This window comes from Anabrus simplex, chromosome 2 (genome assembly GCF_040414725.1).
Source record: "Anabrus simplex isolate iqAnaSimp1 chromosome 2, ASM4041472v1, whole genome shotgun sequence".
NCBI classification, from domain to species: domain Eukaryota; kingdom Metazoa; phylum Arthropoda; class Insecta; order Orthoptera; family Tettigoniidae; genus Anabrus; species Anabrus simplex.
In genome coordinates, this window is record NC_090266.1 from 522,244,530 (window position 1) to 522,263,604 (window position 19,075).

The window sequence follows — 19,075 nt, forward strand, 5'->3', positions numbered from 1 at the left end:
AATACAGGGAGGTTCGATTCCCACCTCAGCCATCCTCGAAGTGGTTTTCCGTGGTTTCCCACTTCTCCTCCGGGCAAATGCCGGGATGGTACCTAACTTATGGCCACAGCCGCTTCCTTCCCTCTTCCTTGTCTATCCCTTCCAATCTTCCCATCCTCCCACAAGGCCCCTGTTCAGCATAGCAGGTCAGGCCGCCTGGGCGTGGTACTGGTCATCCTCCCCCGTTGTATCCCCCGACCCAAAGTCTGGAACTCCAGGACACTGCCCTTGAGGCGGTAGAGGTGGGATCCCTCGCTGAGTCCGAGGGAAAACCCAACCATGGAGGGTAAACAGATTAAGAAAGAAAGAAAGATAATTTGTTTTCTGAAAATCCACTTAAGGGGAACTAAAACAAGGGGTGAATTTTTAAAATGAGCTTATCTACAGCATATATCTAAAAAACTTAACATGTTACAGAAGTGAAAGTTGGTATTTTAATCTGTTTTAGAAATAAATAAACATGCATTTTTTGTTTTTGGAAAAACACTTGTGGGGGGGGGGGCGGATTTACTGAAAAGTGGGTTGAAGTCTTTTTATTACAATAATGATATTTAAAAACTGAAGATGTTACAGACGTGAAAATTGGTAACTGGTATCTCCTTTAAAATAATTAAAGAAAAACGTATTTTTTGTTTTCTGAAAATCCACTTCAGGGAGGGGGTTAAAAGAATCGAAAACTTAGTTGATTTTTTTGTATAAGGATACTTATATATCAAAGACTAAAGATGCTGTAGACGTGAAAATTGGTTTTGGGAATCTCCTTTAAAAGTAAAGAAATATATATTCCTTTGATTTCGGAAAATCCAATTAAAGGGGGTGAAAGAATTGAAAATTAATTGAAATATGTGTATGAGGATACTTATATCTAATAAAGACTAAAGTTCTTACAGACGTGAAAATTGGTATTTAGAATATCCTTTAAAAGTAAAGAAACACGGATTCTTGGGGGAAAATCAACTGGGGGGTGGGGGCTAAAAAGGAGTTGAATTCCTTTTATGAGAACACATATAAGTTATCTAAAAAACTCAAGATGTTACAGTCGTGATAATTGGTGCTTGGAAGCTTCTTTATAACAAAAAAAACACGTATTTTTTGTTTTCGGATAATTCACTTAAGGGGAGAGTGTGTAAGGAAGTGAAAAAATTTAACTATTTTTATGGGAATATTTATATCTCAAAAACTGAAGGTTACAGACGTGAAAACTGGTATTTGGAATCTTCTTTAAAAACAATGAAACAAGCATTTTTGAGGGGGATCATTTTTTTTTTTTTTGCTACTTGCTTTACGTCGCATCGACACAGATAGGTCTTATGGCGACGATGGGACAGGGAAGGGCTAGGAGTGGGAAGGAAGCGGCCGTGGCCTTAATTAAGGTACAGTCCCAGCATTTGCTTGGTGTGAAAATGGGAAACCACGGAAAACCATCTTCAGGGCTGCCGACAGTGGGATTCTAACCTACTATCTCCCGAATACTGGATACTGGCCGCACTTAAAGCGACTGCAACTATCGAGCTCGGTGGGGGATCATTTAACGGGGTTGGAGTGAAAAAGGAGTTGAATTCTTTTTATGAGGATACTTATATCTCAAAAACTGAAGATGTTTCGGGCACAAAAATTTGTGTTTGGAATCTTCCTTCAAAGTAAAGAAGTTTTCGAAAATCCACTTAAAGGGGGGTGAAAGAATTGAAAATTTAATTGAATTCATTGTATGAGGATACTACATACATACATACATACATACATACATTATCATTATAGACTGTTATGCCTTTCAGCGTTCAGTCTGCAAGCCTCTGTGAATTTACTAAACGTCGCCACAATCCTCTATTTGCAACTCGGCTGTGGCCCCATTTAGTTCTATACCTCTTATCTTTAAATCGTTAGAAACTGAGTCTAACCATCGTCGTCATGGTCTCCCTCTACTTCTCTTACCCTCCATAACAGAGTCCATTATTCTCCTAGGTAACCTATCCTCCTCCATTCGCCTCACATGACCCCACCACCGAAGCCAGTTTATGCGTAAGCTTCTTCCATCAAGTTCACTCCTAACTAAGCCTTTCTCTCCTCATTCCGAGTACCCTCCCACCATTGTTCCCACCTGTTGTACCAGCAATCATTCTCGCTACTTTCATGTCTGTTACTTCTAACTTATGAATAAGATATCCTGAGTCAACCCAGCTTTCACTCCCGTAAAGCAAAGTTGGTCTAAAACAGACCGATATAAAGATAGTTTCGTCCGGGAGCTGACTTCCTTCTTACAGAATACTGTTGATCGCAACTGCGAGCTCACTGCATTAGCTTTACTACAACTTGATTCAATCTCACTTACTATATTACCATCCTGGGAGAACACACAACCGAAATACTTGAAATTATTGACCTGTTCTAGCTTTATATCACCAATCGGACATTCAATTCTGTTGAATTTCTTACCTACTGACATCAATTTAATCTTCGAAAGGCTAATTTTCATACCATACTCAGTGCACCTATTTTCAAGTTCCAAGATATTAGATTGCAGGCTTTCGGCACAATCTGCCATTAAGACCAAGTCGTCACCATAGGCCAGACTGCTTACTACATTTCCACCTAAGTGAATCCCTCTCTGCCATTTTATACCTTTCAGAAGATGATTCCTGTAAACTACGAACAGCAAAGGTTACAGCCTTGTCTAACTCCTGTAAGTACCCTGAACCAAGAACTCATTCTGCCATCAATTATCACTGAAGCCCAATTGTCAACATAAATGCCTTTGATTGATTTTAATAATCTACCTTTAATTCCATAGTCCCCCAGTATGGCGAACACCTTTTCCCTTGGTACCTTGTCATATGCTTTTTCTAGATCTACGAAACATATATACAACTGCCTATTCCTCTCATAGCATTATTCAATTACCTAGCGCATACTGAAAATCTGATCCTGACAGCCTCTCTGTGGTCTGAAACCACACTGGTTTTCATCCAACTTCCTCTCAACCACTGATCGCACCCTCCCTTCCAAGATGCCAGTGAATACTTTGCCTGGTACACAAATTAATGAGATGCTTCGATAGTTGTTGCAATCCTTCCTGTTCCCTTGCTTATAGACAGCTGCAATTACTGCTTTTGTCCAATCTGAAGGTTCTTTACCAGCACTCCATGCTAATCGCACTACTCTATGAAGCCATTCATCCCTGCCTTCCCATTGTACTTCACATTTTCAGGTCTAATTCCATCTATTCCTGTTGCTTTATGACAATGGAGTTTATATACCATCCTTTCCACTTCCTCAAGCGTAATTTCACCAACATCATTTTCCTCCTCTCCGTGAGCTTGGCTGTTCGCAACACCACCAGGAAGATTTCCTTTTACGTTGAGAAGATGTTCAAAATATTTCCTCCACCTCTTTATTGATTCCCTGGGATCTATTGTTAGTTCACCCGAATTACCCAAAACATTGTTCATAACATTCTTTATTACTGTCCAGAAGGGTTTCCCTGCTGCTTGACTTAGCCTTTCCAGGTTATTACCATAATATTCCCATGACTTCTGTTTGGATTCAACAACTATTTGTTTCGCTCTGTTTCTTTCATCTACGTACAAATCCCTATCTGCCTCGGCCCTTGTTTGGAGCCATTTCTGATAAGCCTTCTTTTTACGTTTACAAGCTGCTCTCACTTCATCATTCCACCAAGATGTTCGCCTTTTCCCATCTTTACACACAGTTGTTCCTAGGCATTCCCTTGCTGTTTCTACTACAGCATCCCTGTATGCCAACCATTCTCTTTCTATATTCTGAACCTGCCTACTGTCTACTGCTCGAAACTTCTCACTAATCATATCCATTTACTTCTGTCTAATTTCTTCGTCCTGGAGATTTTCAACCCTTATTCGTTTGCAGACAGATTTCACTTTCTCTACCCTAGGCCTAGAGATACTTTGTTCACTACAGATCATCAAAAAAATCCCCAGAAAACTCGATCATTCCTAACAGATTTCCTGAATTCGAAGTCGGTTAAGATATAATCTATTATGGATCTAGTACCCCTATTCTCCCATGTGTAGCGGTGAATAGCCTTATGCTTGAAAAATGTATTCGTAACTGCTAAACCCATACTAGCACAGAAGTCCAGCAAACGCTTCCCATTCCCATTAGCTTCCATATCTTCCCCACATTTACCAATCACCCTTTCGTATCCTTTAGTTCTATTTCCAACTCTCGCACTGAAATCGCCCATTAGCACTATTCTATCCTTGCTGTTGACTCTGACCACGATGTCACTCAATGCTTCATAAAACTTGTCAACTTCATCCTCATCTGCACCCTCTAATGGTGAATACACCGAGACAATTCTTGTCCTAATTCCTCCAACTGACAAATCTGCCCCATCATTCGCTCATTTACGTGCCTACCAGAAACTATGTTGCGTGCAATGGTATTCCTGATAAACAGTCCTACCCCATAGTCTGTCCTTCCCTTTCTAACGCCCGTCAAGTACACTTTATAATCTCCTATCTCTTCCTCGTTATCTCCCCTTACTCGAATATCACTTACTCCTAGCACATCCGGATGCATCCTCTTAGCTGAGTCAGCCAGTTCTACTTTCTTTCTTCCATAAGCCCCATAAATATTGATAGCTCCCCATCGAATTCCATTTCGTTCGCCAAGTTGTTTCCAAGGAGTCCCTCGCCTGTGAAATGGGAGTGGGACTCCGTTACTCCCATAGGTCCGAGCCTTACTTAAAATGTTCTGAGCTCGGTAAATTCATGAAGCAGGATGCTACCCTACTTACACATAGTCCAAGTGAGGATCTCTCCTCTAACGGGTTATGGACCACCGGTGGATTGTATAGTCCTAGCCGTGTGAGCACAAGGAGGGCCATGACTCAGAGTATGTCCAAGATGCCCACTCCCATTCCATAGAAACTGGTACCCCGACTCTCAGGACCACTTACTAGGCCACTCAGCCGTTGACCATGGTTCACGAACTAGGACGTGACTATAGTAACCCACACCATGAACAATGAGGACACTTATATCTCAAAAACTAATGTTGTTACAGACGTGAAAATTGGTATCTGGAATCTCCTTTCAATATAAAGGAACAAGTTCTTTTGTGTTTGGAAAATCGACTTAAGGGTAGGAGATAAAAATAAGTAATGAAGGAGTTGAATTCTGTTTAAGAGGATACTTATATTTCAAAAACTGAAGAAGTTACGGACGTGAAAGTGGGTATTTTGAATCTCCTTTAAAAATAAAGAAATAAGTACCTTTTGTTTTCGGGAAGTCCACTTAAGAGCGTAGGGGGTGGAAATAAGAAGAAGTTGAATTATTTTATGAGGATACTTATATCTCAAAGACTGAAGATATTACAGACGTGAAAGTTGATACTTTTAATCTCCTTTAAAATTGAAGGAACACGCTTTTTTGTTTTCGAAAAATTCACTTAAGCGGCTGAAAAGAAAGTAAAAAGCGGATGATTTTTTCAAATGAGTAACGGTATATCTACAGTATATGTTATAAACTTAACATGTTATAGACATGAAACTTGGTATTGGGAAGTCCTTTAATATACAGGAAAACATATTTGTTTTGTTTTCGTGAATGATACTTAAGGGGGGTGAAAAGAAGTAAAAAAGTGTTGAATATTTTTTATGCGGATGCTTATATCTCAAAAACTGAATATGTTACGACATGAAAAGTGGTATTTGGAATCTCCTTTAAAAGTAATGAAACATGTATTTTTTTGTTTTCGGAAAATCCATTGAGGTGTGTGTGTGTGTGTGTGTGTGTGTGTGTGTGTGTGTGTGTGTGTGTGAAGGACTTATAAAGGGGTTAAATTATTTTTATGGGTATACTTATATCACAAAAACTGAAGATGTTAAGGACGTGGAAACTGGTATTTGGAATCTCCTTAAAGATAAAGAAACATGTTTTTTCTTCAAGTTGAGAGAAGACTGTTCCTCACTTGTACAGTTCTATGTTGCATGGTCATCTTAGCCCCAAAAGGCAATACCACAAACGTAGTTTGCAAAGAGTTTCTGGGGTAAATGAACCTGAATTGTTCGGTTAGTTTTTATACTTTAGAGATTTTCAGATAATGTCTTAGTACTGTACCGAAGAACGATTACTTTTATCAAATTACGAAATCCACGCGAGCGAATCCGCGGATAGCTGCTAGTACTGTATATGTATTGTATATTGTACAGTAAGTGCAATTATCACGTATCTAACTCACAAGATGCATGACGACTTTGGAGTTACAGTCCCTGTCTAATTTATACCTATTTAAAGGAGGGGTAGTAATCTCGATTATAGTCGCCGTGCCTGCGAGAACTTGCGGCACTATAGTATTTACATACGGAACACTGAACAATTCGGAAGTCCCATTAGTTTCACACAGAATCAAACTTACCGATAAAGCAGTAGCCTTTGCATTATATTGGTTAGGAAGAGGGTTTTTGTTTTATTTGGGAGAAGAATGATTGGATATTTTCTTTCTTGTAAGTTTGTGTGATTTTAGTTATCCTAGTAAGTTCCCGTCAAGGCTGGTAAATGTATGTGCGTTTGAAATCCCAACTTTCCGGTCGAGGGACTGCTTTTGAGGCACATATGGATTGATATGAGAAAGAGATTAGGGTATAGAACTGAATTTAGAGCAGAGTTTCAGTCTGAAGGCAGACCTGATTCACTGCCATCAGTGTCACATTGCATGCAAACCTATGACTAATGCAGGGAAAACAGTTCATTTATTTTCTCCTTTATGTAGAGGTTTTAATTTTAATGCCTCTACCAAATGGTAGTCTACGGGCTTGTAAGGGCTTGTTAAATATAATTATACGTTCTGTGGCTATCACAAGATGATTTTCTACACACGTAATATAATGAAGCATTGATTCATCACTTTAATAAGGAAGACATGATCGACTCGAAGAAAGGTATCCACAGCGTTAGTTACGCCCATAGATATACTCCACGGCATTAGCGTGAGTGCAGGTCTAGAAGGTGTGGACTCGTTAGCCGTAAGTTCGTGCATCCACGAGTATGTTTCGAATATTTTATTTTATCAATGTCGTCAGTAGTATTACGATGGTAAATATTTATTAACGTAAAGCATAGTTATCAGTCTTCAGAGATTTTGGCGTATGTGGATTTTGTCCCATAGGACTTCTTTAACATACCAATAAATTCGCCGAAACGAGACTGATGTACCGTATGTAAAAGTGCTTAACGACCGCAATCGGTATCGAACACGTGAATTTTCCGGTAAAACGGCTCGAAGATACGGGAAAAGTTTAAAAGATTTGTCATTAATTATGAATAATATGTCAGAACAAAAAAGTTAATGTTGGCCATAAGGTAGTTTCTGCAAGTATCTGTCTTCCTAGATTTTGCCTCTGGCGAAACTCTTCATTTACACGATAGGGTCTGTATAATGGCCTGCATTCTGTTCCTATGCCCATTACGACATGCAGACACGCAAAGAAAGGTGAAATCAGAATATAACATTATTCGGCATGTTTACTGGTAAATATATCGTCTGGGGAATTATATTGGAACAATATTCAGGTACATAAATACATCGCATGCACTCTCTTATAAACATATTTTATAAATGATGCTGATAAATGACAATGAATTTGAATTGGATTTAGAACTGCGACCGACGAAGCGAGTTCGCCGTGTGGTTAGGGACGCGCAGCTGTGAGCTTGCATTCGGGAGATAGTGTGTTAGTACCCCACTATCGGCAGCCCTGAAGATGGTTTTCCGTGGTTTTCCATTTCCACACGAGGCAAATTCTGGGACTGTGCCTTAATTAAGGCCACGGCCAATCCTTCCCACTCCTAGCTCTTTTCTATCTCATCGTCACCATAAGACCTATCTGTGTCGGTGCGACATAAAGCCAGTTGTAAAAAAGATCTGGCTCGGGAACTGTGTGTGTTTGTTTTAAATACACGTATCGACACCCCACACTACCAACCATCAGAGAAATATGCAATAGTGAATGCATCCCTCCACACAGAGTTGGCATCAGGAAGGGTATCTGCATAAACCGTAAAACCGTAAAACGACACAAATCACACCAGCAACTTCACCAGTAAGTGGAAAATGTGACAGAAAAAGAATAAATAAATAAGTGAATAAATAAATAAATAAATAAATAAATAAATAAATAAATAAATAAATAAATAAATAAATTTTTGCTGGTTGCTTTACTTCGCACCGGCACAGATGGGTCTTATGGTGACGATGGGATAGGAAAGGGCTAGAAGTGGGAAGGAAGCGTCCGTGGCTTTAGTTAAGGTACAGCCCCAACAATAGCCTGGTGTGAAAATGGGAAACCACGGAAAACCATCTTCAGGGCTGCCGACATTGGGGTTCGAACCCACTATCTCCCGGATGCAAGCTTACAGCTGCGCGCCCCTAACCGCACGTCCAACTTGCCCGGTAATAAATAAATAAATAAATAAATAAATAAATAAATAAATAAATAAATAAATAAATACATACATAAATAAATAAATAAATGATTATGCCTCTTATAAATCAAAGACACGCATTTTACCTCTGAAATAATATTATTGAGACTTCTCGAAATATTGTAGTCCTCTTTTTATTTTCGTCATCTTCCTATGAGTTTATAAACAAATGAAGGCAATGGGCAGTTCAAAAACTACGATACTTTTAGTTAAGGACAGCTATGGAACTTGACATTCCCATCTCCTTCCTTTCATCCCGAGAAATGTTTAAGTTAACTTGCAATGAGGAAGAAACTCTCCTGGTTGCATGAGTGACACAATAAAAAAGAACTCCCAGTGAGAAGAACTAACTAGACAGTCTGCTAGTAGGTGGGAGGAGAGCAGCGACGTAAAGTTGATATAGTCTGCATAAACGGTCATGAATTCTAAGTGCTTTCAAATCAGTCCAGCCGGCAGCGGTAGTCCGGCCTAACAGGGCAGGAACACGTGATCAGCCTGCGTAGGTAGGACACTCCTGCCAAAATTTGCAGAAAATTATTAACAACTTCCAGTTCTTGGAGATGAAGATGCAGTTGGAAAGACGATGTTGCAATGGAAGAAGGAATGCGAGCTGGTCTGGTAGCAGGCAAGCTGTGGCTGTTGGTAGCCGCAGGCGGACCATGCTTCCGGCGTGTTAGGCACGCCAGCCAGCGGGAAGATGATACTAAGTCTACGTCCCCTCCCTCCGACCGTCCCTTCTCAAATGCAATTGGGTAACTGATTTACCGCGAATTTATCTGTGAAGAGCTATTTTCTAACTCTGTAACAGTATCATTAAACTACTAATGGACGTAGGAATTGTTGGCAGAAGTGTATTTAAGCGACATTAACAATTCTACGGACATCATTATTCATTATTAAATCCTACCATGAAATTATTATCACAATCTACGGTATGTCTTATAAAGGGTGCAAGTTTACCCAAGACAAGGAACATCCGGTAAAGTTGAGAATGAGGAATTGTTGTGAAGACTTTAATGGAAAATCCACCTGCTTCAGTCTGTAAAACTCTTTGTTAGGACATAAATAGTTCCGTTCTGAAATATACACACGAACAGAGCGAATTCTACTTGCCTCAGCTAAATTCACATGACACTCCTATATTATCGGAGTTAGCAAGCAGCTAGGCTAGGCAGCAGTTCTCTTGGCAGGACAAGACGCATTACAAGCTGATTTAAATGTTCGGGGTTTTCAAAGCTTCGTAATAAATAGATTATTTTTCTCGATGCATCAAGATTATACTTTTTATTTTATTTTTGACAAGTCGCTTTACGTCGCACCGACACAAATAGGTATTATGGCGACGATGGGATAGGAAAGGGCTAGGAGAGGGAAAGAAGCGACCGTAGCCTTAATTACGGTCTTACCATTACCATTACCATCTTCAGCGCTGCCGACTGTGGGGTTCGAACCCACTACTTCCCGAATGCAAGCTCACAGCTGCGCGCCCCTAACCGCACGGCCAACTCGCTCGGTGATTATACTTTTCATGCAAGCATTAAGTAAACTGCACCGCTGTATTTTGCAGAGAAATTCTTGCAAACCAAGATAAAATCCCAGGTAACATTTTTCTATCCCGTTTCTACTTATTCTGGCTATTACAAATCATGCGTGTTTGTATTTATTCTAGGACAGGTAGTAAGAACATTACCTAAGAGATGGTTTCATCCTCCGACACTTGGTAATTTTGTATTTCACTGCCTTCCATTATAGCAGCAGTGTTGTGGGTATCGGATCAATAAGCAGTTGCATGAATATATAATTGAGCCACTGCTTTCCATTATTATTATTATTATTATTATTATTATTATGGAGCTTGCATTCCACCGTATGAAAAACACGTACAACAAGAGAGTGATTTCTAGTAGGACTAAACTACGACACTATCAGATATTAATCCAACCAGACTGCTTGTATGCTTCAAAATGCCTAGGATTATTTTTTTTGCTAGGTAAGTCTTATGGCGACGATGGGACAGGAAAGGGCTAGGAGTGGTAAGGAAGCGGCCGTGGCCTTAATTAAGGTACAGCCCCAGCATTTGCCTGGTGTGAAAATGGGAAAGCGCGGAAAACCATTTTCAGGGCTGCCGACAGTGGGGTTCGAACCTAATATCTCCCGAATACTGGATACTGGCCGCACTTAAGCGACTGCAGCTATCGAGCTCGGTGAGAATGCCTAGGATTAACAACCAGAAACGACACTAAGAATACGAGAAGAAGGAAAGGAAGATTTTAAGAAAAATGAGCCTACCGGACCGAAAAGATGTGCTGACACATACCGATTACATAGTAACAAACAAGTATATAAAGCATGCAGCAGGATTTCAGATACAATACGCAAACGAAGGGTTAAATTCTTTGGACCTATTTCAAGAATGCCCGACGACAGACTCACTAAGAACATTTTTAACAATTTCAACAAGCCCAATAGGAAAGACAACTCTTATTACAAATGGTTTTTAACACAAGAAGAACGATGAGGAGCCGGAATTTTGTCTCGTAGGAGTTCTTTTAAGTGCCAGGAAATCTACTGACACGATGCTGCCGTATTTAAGCACCTTCAAATACCACCAGTCTGAGCCGGGATAGAACCGATCATCTTGGTCTCAGAAAGTTGGCGTTCTACAATCTGAATCACTCAGTCCGGCTTCTATAGATATCACTGATCCGATGACCGAGATGTCAGGTCCTGTAAAACAGCAATCTTCATCCTTTTCAAATTTAAAATACGTTCTTATGTCTGAGCCTATATTGTTGATTATGTCGTCGCAAGTCTACGATGCAGGAATAATAATTAGTCTACAGAATAACTTAGTGGGTTCGGATGTAATGTTACGATTTCCATCTACGTCCTCTGAAGAGATCATTTCTGAGAAGGTCTTCGATTGTATCTGTTTAAAGATAAATCAGTCTGGTTTCCTGCTCATTGCTGTAGTCTTTTAAAGTAAAAACTCTGAAAGAAATGGACAAAGGTCTAAAAGACTATTTCTACAGAACTCACTATGGTTACATCGGTATTACTAATTACATATCATTCTCAATTTATTCAAAACACAGGAGAGGTTACAGTTGGTTCTAGATATTTCTGGAGACAGGTTTTAAGTAAGAGGGGAGAACTTCTACTTTCGCGGTAGAGAACAATACTACTACATTTATTTACGAGAGTAATTATTAACATTTAACTTAAGTCGAGAATGTGCTCGTTAACGCTGCCACCAAGAGTTGTTCGTAGTTATTTTGGTAAATATTAATCCTTAATTACTAATTATTTAGTTCGCCTCTGTGGTGTAGTGGTTAGTATGATTAACTGCCACCCTCAGAGGCCCGGGTTCGATTCCCGGCTCTGCCACGAAATTTGAAAAGTGGTATGGGGGCTGAAACGGAGTCCACTCAGCCTCGGGAGGTCAACTGAGTAAAGGTGGGTTCGATTCCCACCTCAGCCTTCCTGGAAGTGGTTTTCCGTGGTTTCCCACTTCTCCTCCAGGCAAATGCCGGGATGGTACCTAACTTAAGACTATGGCCGCTTCCTTCCCTCTTCCTTGTCTATCCCTTCCTGTCTGTTAGGTCATCAGCCCAGAGGCTGGTTTGATCCTCAAATAGCACCACCAAAGGCTATGCAGTTATAGGGAAACTGCAAAAACCAATAGCAGAGCCCAAATGAGGCGTACTAGGCAAGATGAGAAGTGAGGTAGTTTGCCATTGCTTTCCTTACTGGACCAGAAGGTGCCACTGCAGCACGACTGATCCTATGAGCAACACCTTTCATAACACTCAGACACTAGTTGTGCCCCAAATGTTATTACTCAGCACCACTCATACCCCAGCAGCTTCCATATTGTCACAGCCATGGATGAGACTGGGACTTCGGTGGAAGCTACACTTTGCTCTGGCCTGTGCCAAGAGACGGATACAAAAATACTGCATTCATCAAGAAATGGCAACAGGCGGCTATCCCTTCCAATGTTCCCATCCCCACGCAAGGCCCCTGTTCAGCATAGCAGGTGAGGCCACCTGGGCGAGGTACTAGTCATCCTCCCCAGTTGTATCCCCGACCCAGAGTCTGAAGCTCCAGGGCACTGCCCTTGAGGTGGTAGAGGTGGGATCCATCGCTGAGTCCGAGGGAAAAGCCAACCCTGGATGGTAAGCAGATTAAGAAGAAGATTATTAATTATTTAATGAATTATTTATTAATTTATTTATAAACTACTGTGAGTCCTTCCAAGTCAGTTCAGTTATGAATTATCTTCAAATACATGCAATAGAGTTGATATTTTTTACTTTTAACAGGTGAAAAAAGTAGCACATGTAATTGAATAGTTCCAACAGAAATTAAAATAAAAATATTTTTAAAATCAAGAATTCAAGAAGGCACGAAATAATGTTACATAACTGAAGTTGTTGTGCAGTGAGTATTCAGTCCAGAAAACTAAAAATGTTAGGAAATAAAGGCAAATAAAGGTCAAAAGAGTATTACGATGATATTTTTATCCATACCTACACTTGTATATCCTCCTGAGCCTTTTGAAAGGGAGGGGAAAATGTCACAATTAACAACTGAGAATCTACCCGCACTTCTCAAATTCCTCAACATTCAAACAATCTAATTTTCCGTTACAAGAGGAAGTTCTAAATATTCCGCTGCAGAAAATCAGCGTTTTTTAAATATTCAGGGAATGGATTCAATACTTAACTCGATTTTTTCGAGAGTAATGAACAATAAAGGATTGATATGAGATCTCCTCAGAACGCCACTACGAAGCTGGAAAAGCCTGCATCGAATTAGAAATATGTTCAGCGGACTGCACAAATAGTATTTACCCTGCTTTCTTATGTTACGTTTATTATTCTCCTCTAGGGCAGAAGTAGAAAGGGAAACTGAGAGGACAGTTACCCCGATGGTAACTAGATAAGTGGACTCAGAAGGAGCTGAGAACGGATATGAATTTCACGCAAGAAACAAACACGTACTTTTCGTCTCAGTGAATGTCAAATGCACTGAATTATTTCCCTGAATTGTCTAGCTACAAATGTTGAACACAACACGATTCATGATACATGCAAATCAAGTTATAGGCCTACTACCATTTGCAGGTTCGAATATACACACTGAACGATAATATTTGAGCTTGATGTGGCATATCTCAGATCTAGCTTTGAATAGTATTGTGAATAATAATACTAGTCCTCATTTAAGTGTTAGTAGGTAAATGCGTTCCTTAATAAGTCAAGATATGTTGAAACCTTGCAGCTCAAAGCGACACCTTTTACCAGTTGTCAAGGCTGTATAATTTATGTAATAAACAGAGCCAGCTGCTAATATAACATGCGATGGTTACGTCAGACGTAAAGTTACCTGAGGGCACATCTTGCATTGGTACTTGCGGCCTGTACCACCGTTGCTTGCCATCACACTTCCTGGTTGACCCGACGCCATTTTGGATGCGTTGATGGGTTGCGGTACCACTAACATGGCAGCGCTAGCGGACGCCGGCGTTGAGGCCGTTGCTGGTGGGGACGCCGAACTACTGCTGCTGTTGGAACGGGGCGCGCCGCCTGCCCCCGAACTGTACAGCGAGGGTGGCATACCCCCTTGGTGGCCGGAATCCATACGAGCCTCCTCCAAGCTACCACCTGCCAAATAACAATATTATTGAATTCATAACTATCTTACAAGAAACAAATCTTAACACTAAAGAAAAGGCCTGAGGACTTCGTCTCCTGATCATATCCTGTTCTTACTTCGTCATACAGAGAAAGAGGGGTCAAAGGAGTTTTTGTCATAAAATTCCTTGGCACGCCTCTCTCTGAAAAAATCATTGGTATAGGAGGTTGAGAGCGGGCGAATGCTCAGAAAGAACCAATTCCTCAGGCCAGCTATTGTTAGACTATAGTACACCAAATTTGGAATGAAGTCAGATGTAGCAATAAATACTACTAAATAAGCCTACTAAAATACACGTTGCCTGTTCTGTTGCGCTTTCACAGTGACAACCAAAAAGCACCGCAGAAGAAGCAACGACCATGCAATTAACCTTACTCTTAACATTTCTTTTGCTAGTCGCGTTAAAATATCGAAAGTTTTCGGAGACGTAACGATGAGAAAGGACTTGGATTGGGAATGTAGCGTCCGTGGCCTTAATTAAAGTACAGTCCCAGAATTTGCCTGGTGTAAACATGGGAAACCACGAAAAATATTCTTAAGGGCTGCCGACGGAGAGATTCGAACCCACCATCTCTCTTACGCAAGCTCACAGCTACGTGACATTTACCAGTCGGCGAACTCGCTCGGTCTTTCAACAGCTAACTTCTCCTTAATTCCTTAATCATGCTGAGGACTAATATGTACAAAACTGTTAAAAATAGGCATGCGAATTACACCATAAAAGGACAAAATTTAAAATCGTTCTTAAATTGAAATTATATCCTTCCCGCTTGCCACCACACAAGCTGATTTTGAAAGTAGGTTTGCCTATTGTATTGTTACGTAATCCACACCCCCGAAGTTATGCAATGGAATGCGATTCTAGTGATCCTTTTGAAGAACTGTTTGATCGAAGCTACTAATGTAACTGGCTGTGGCACAGGAGAAGCGATCTTAATACCGACAATCCCTATGATTCCTTCAGATTTGTATTTTGATTTCAGACGAGCCCAAATCCCGACAAGAGTGTGCTTTCGCATGACAATAAACAAGGCATATATTCAGACACGTAGCGTGGCTGGAGTTGGTGTCACAAGGGGAGGTCACGATGCCCGCATCACCGATTTTGTTCAAACTTTGTAGGTTGGTAGTACTAAATCACAAAAACACACTGGCAAAGTAGCAGCGCGCAACTCTCAAAAATTTTAGGAAATAGCGATTTTGGAAATGTCGAGAAAAGTTAAGAGAGGTCTAGCATGCCAGGTACATCAAGCAAGAGACAATGGTGCGGTGGTCGAGTGGTTAAGGTTCTCCAAGTCAGTTTTGAAGATGGGGCGTTCGACTCAAGCTCGTCTCACCTTTTTTTTTTGACATTTCCTGATCCCCCTTTTCCTCGTGTTGCGAATGAGAGCAACAGTTAGTCACTGTCCGACCGCGTTGTGTCGTGTAGCGGTTGTGTGCGATGTAACCAGACGTGCTCATCGTAAGTTCGATCGGCATGGAGATCTCGCATGTGAATTTTTTTGAACGGAAGTGTTTTTGAACGTGAAGGTACGCAAAGTGTAAACAAGTTCCCGGGAGATCAAACAACAAATAAACAGTTGAAAAAGGCCATTGCTTACGTCGAGCACCTTCTTTGTATAAATCGCTTACTGGATCCCGGCGACTCTGTAGAGATTACAGAAGAGGCCGAATTATTGGGAAAGAAAATTTTAAAATCTATTTTTGCAGTAATAGAAGAAAATACATTTGTAACAGATGAAAAAAGGAAGAGTCCGCCTCTGTGGTGTAGTGGTTAGCGTGATTAGCTGCCACCCCCGGAGGTCCGGGTTCGATTCCCGGCTCTGCCACGAAATTTGAAAAGTGGTATGAGGGCTGGAACGGGGTCCACTCAGCCTCGGGAGGTCAAATGAGTAGAGGTGGGTTCGATTACCACCTCAGCCATCCTAGAAGTGGTTTTCCGTGGTTTCCCACTTCTCCTCCAGGCAAATGCCGGGATGGTACCTAACTTAAGGCCACGGCCGCTTCCTTCCCTCTTCCTTGCCTGTCCCATCCAATCCTCCCATCCCTCCACAAGGCCCCTGTTCAGCATAGTAGGTGAGGCCGCCTGGGCGAGGTACTGGTCATTCTCCCCAGTTGTATCCCCGACCAAGAGTCTGAATCTCCAGGACACTGCCCTTGAGGCGGTAGAGGTGGGATCCCTCGCTGAGTCCGTGGGAGAAACCGACCGTGGAGGGTAAACAGATTACGAACGAACGAACGAAAAAAGGAAGGAAAAGGGAGGAATGGGGTAAACGCTGCTAGCTGCGTGCCTCGAACTCACCATCTTCATAACTGAAATGGAGAACCTTAACCAGCCGACCACCTCGCCACAGTTTCTCGCTTCATGGTACCTGGCATGCTAAACATCTCGTAACTTTCTTCGACATTTTCAAAATAGTTTATTTTCGAAAACTTTTGAGAGTTTCGCGCTACGATTTTGCCAGTGTGTTTTTGTGATGAAGTACTACCAACCTACTAAATTTGAACAAAATCGGTGATGCGAAGATCGTGACCTCCCCATGTCAGTGGAGAATGTCTTTCTCATGGACAGCCTTACGCGTCTTTTTCGCGTGTTACATCAAACCAAATTTTTGTTCGTGTGCATTTCTTTCTTTCTTTATCTGTTTTCCCTCCAGGGTTGGGTTTTCCCTCGGACTCAGTGAGGGATCCCAACTCTACCGCCTCAAGGGCAGTGTCCTGGAGCGTGAGACATTCGGTCGGGGATACAACTGGGGAGGATGACCAGTACCTCGCCCAGGCGGCCTCACCTGCTATGCTGAACAGAGGCCTTGTGAGGGGATGGGAAGACTGGAAGGGATAGACAAGGAAGAGGGAAGGAAGCGGCCGTGGCCTTAAGTTACTGTAGGTACCATCCCGGCATTTGCCTGGAGGAGAAGTGGGAAACCACGGAAAACCACTTCCAGGATGGCTGAGGTGGGAATCGAACCCACCTCTACTCAGTTGACCTCTCGAGGCTGAGTGGACCCCGTCCCAGCCCTCGTACCACTTTGCAAATTTCGTGGCAGAGCCGGGAATCGAACCCGGGCCACTAACCACTAAACCACAGAGGTGAACTCGTGTGCATTACTGGAGGAAAAACGACTAATGCCTTATACGGAGAAATCTGGTAAGTCCTCGGTAAAAAAGTAACCTATCGTCTGATTCATAACTGCTCCCGTGCGAAGCCGAGGCACGTAGCTAGTCCTCTATATACCAATAGTCCGACTCGTTGGCTGAACGGTCAGCATACTGGCCTTCGGTTCAGAGGGTCCCGGGTTCGATTCCCGGCCGGGTCGGGGATTTTAACCTTAATTGGTTAACTCCAATGGCACGGGGGCTGGGTGTATGTGTTGTCTTCATCATCATTTCATCCTCATCACGACGCGCAGGTCGCCTACGGGTGTCAACTCGTAATACCTGCACCTGGCGAGCCGAACATGTCCTCGGACACTCCCGGCACTAAAAGCCATACGCCATTTTTTATATACCAATGTCTTGCCTGACCTGACCCGCCGGGTTATTACATAAATAATCTTGACCTGGAGTGTACTTCCACTTGGACGACAAGTAGTGATGTGCACGAATGACGCCTGGAATGGCGAGAATCGGTTTCTACGACTCCGAGGTCGCACTCAATGTCGCATGCGAGGAATCGGTTCCCGATGACGTCACCAGAGTGTGCTGGGCGCACTCACTAGAGTGATTCTTCCGTATATAAGTGGGGCAATTTCGAACGTGCAATATTTACTATTTTGTTTGTATACAGTGAAATGTCTTATTGGTTTTCATAAATGAATTATGAAACATAATAATGAAATAACAATTTATCCTTGTAGTAAGGAAATCACATTACACATTTCAACACTGGGTGTAGCAATCTACATTGTTATTTATGTTTATACTGTATATTTCTAATGTAATTTTCGAATATCGCTAGTATAAACGTACAAAGTCCGTGGAATTGTCACATTTTAATAAGTACACAAGTTGTTTCGTAGCATATCTGGCTTCCGTTACATTTAATTTGTAATGAGCATATCGTGCTACTGTCTGACTCATTGGCTGAATGGTGATTGTTGAGGCCTTCGGTTCTGATGCTTTCAGGTTCGATCCGCGGCCGGGTGGGGATTTTTAATCGCTTCTCATTAGTTCTCTTGTCCGGGAGACTGGGTGTTTGTGTTTGTCCCAACATTTTCATCTTCATATACAGAAAACACACTATACTACCAACAACTAGAGGAACACGCAATAGTGATTACACCCATTCACATAGGGTTGGCGTCAGGAACGGCACCTGGTTGTAAAACAGGGCCAAATCAACATGTGAGGTAAAGTTCGCACCCGCGACCCCCACAGGTGTGAGAAAATTTGTAGAAGAAGAAGAAGAAGTAGAAGACGAACGTTTCATACTACTACTAAATATCATTATGGGAAATGTCAGAATTACTATTTTTGTTTTCATCACTGCTTTACATTAGTTATTGTTGTCTCTCTGGTACGATTGTATTTTTATGAAATAGTAGTGTTATATTATGTCATCCCCGTACAAGTTTTGATTTGTTTACAATCCATACAATTTGATTAGTTTCAAACAGATGATCATATTTTCTGATAAAATTACAGCCGCATTAGAATATATAACTCCAGGACGCTACAGTGAGAGCAGGCATGGCTTGTAAAGTGACCTACACCAAAACGAACTCACAGTACAGAACGCATTAGTGCTGCACGTGTTTACATATCTGTATCATAGATGGTGCTACTAGTTCCTCGGAATTGATTCCGGAATCGGGTATCCCATTCCCCAGGCATATGGAATCGACTCTTCGCGATTCCAGTCGCAACCCATCACT

General features: G+C 41.6%; 1 protein-coding gene across 1 annotated transcript in view; it reads right to left on the minus strand.

The window, feature by feature from the left end:
* LOC136862906 (zinc finger protein rotund) overlaps positions 1 to 19,075 on the minus strand; it is a 275,534-nt gene that overhangs the window by 167,678 nt on the left and 88,781 nt on the right. The window contains exon 2 of the mRNA XM_067139185.2: positions 13,893 to 14,170. Coding sequence (XP_066995286.1) covers positions 13,893 to 14,170 — 278 coding nt within the window. The remainder of the gene's footprint in view (positions 1 to 13,892; positions 14,171 to 19,075) is intronic.